The following is a 936-nucleotide window of genomic DNA, read 5'->3' on the forward strand; positions in this document are numbered from 1 at the left end:
CGTGCCGTTGGCGTGGAAGTCGTTCTCGTCCGTCAGCTCGATGATACCGCCGGTGCGCATGGCGATGTGCGCCTCGATCTCCTCCCGGGCCCGGTCCACGTTCTCTGGCATGCCTGTCACCTCAAAGACCGGCTCCTTGTCCCGGCTCGGGGTCACGATGTACGTGTGCGTCTGCTGCTGGATGCGCTTGATGGTCGCCCCCTTGGGCCCCACGACCAAGCCCACCACGCGATAAGGCACCCGCACCTGGATGGTGGTTTGGCCGGGCAGGTTCGGGGGGCCGGGAACGGTGCCGTTCAGGGCTGTGTTCTTGTTCCGCGAGGCTCGGATCATGGAGAAGTGCTCGGCCGCAGAGATGATCTCCCTGCGGGCCATGGCCACATCTTCCTTTCTGCCCGTCACAACAAAGAGCGGCTCCTCCCCGCGAACCGGGGTCTTGATGTAGGTGTTGGTCTTTGCCCGCAGAGCTTTGATTTTACAACCTGGGAACGAGATGCGGAGATGGAGGGCGAAGGGGAGGGGGAGGAAGGGGAGGTGGTGGGGGAGAACCGGTTACAACCCATTGTTTGGGTGCAGCTAGGGAGGGGAAAAAAAAAATACACACCCACCCGAGAAACACATTGCCCCCAACCCCAGGTGATCTCTGGCATCTCGTCCGGGAGCCTCGGTCACGGTGTAAAGTAATGTCAGCCCACAGCCCTGGCACACGCCCAAAGGCATCGCAAGTGGCCACTGACACATCTGCCATGCAAACTGCCCCAAAACTACCAACGTGCAGTTGACGGGGTCAGTAACAGAGGGGGAGAAAAAAATAAAAAAGGGAGCCAAAAAAAAAAAAATTAAAAAAAAAAAAGCGTGCAGGAAAACTGCACCGCCAGAAAAAAAAATAAAATAAAATGCAAGCAGCCCTCACAAATCAACACACCCGCCAGTCAA

General features: G+C 57.3%; 1 protein-coding gene across 1 annotated transcript in view; it reads right to left on the reverse strand.

Annotated features, from left to right (window-relative positions):
* Window positions 1-936, reverse strand: part of MEX3B (mex-3 RNA binding family member B) — a 3,837-nt gene that overhangs the window by 1,875 nt on the left and 1,026 nt on the right. The window contains exon 2 of the mRNA XM_014306440.2: window positions 6-482. Within this exon, the coding sequence (XP_014161915.1) occupies window positions 6-482 (477 nt within the window). The remainder of the gene's footprint in view (window positions 1-5; window positions 483-936) is intronic.

The sequence above is a fragment of the Geospiza fortis genome, unplaced genomic scaffold (assembly GCF_000277835.1).
Source record: "Geospiza fortis unplaced genomic scaffold, GeoFor_1.0 scaffold171, whole genome shotgun sequence".
Lineage (NCBI taxonomy): Eukaryota > Metazoa > Chordata > Aves > Passeriformes > Thraupidae > Geospiza > Geospiza fortis.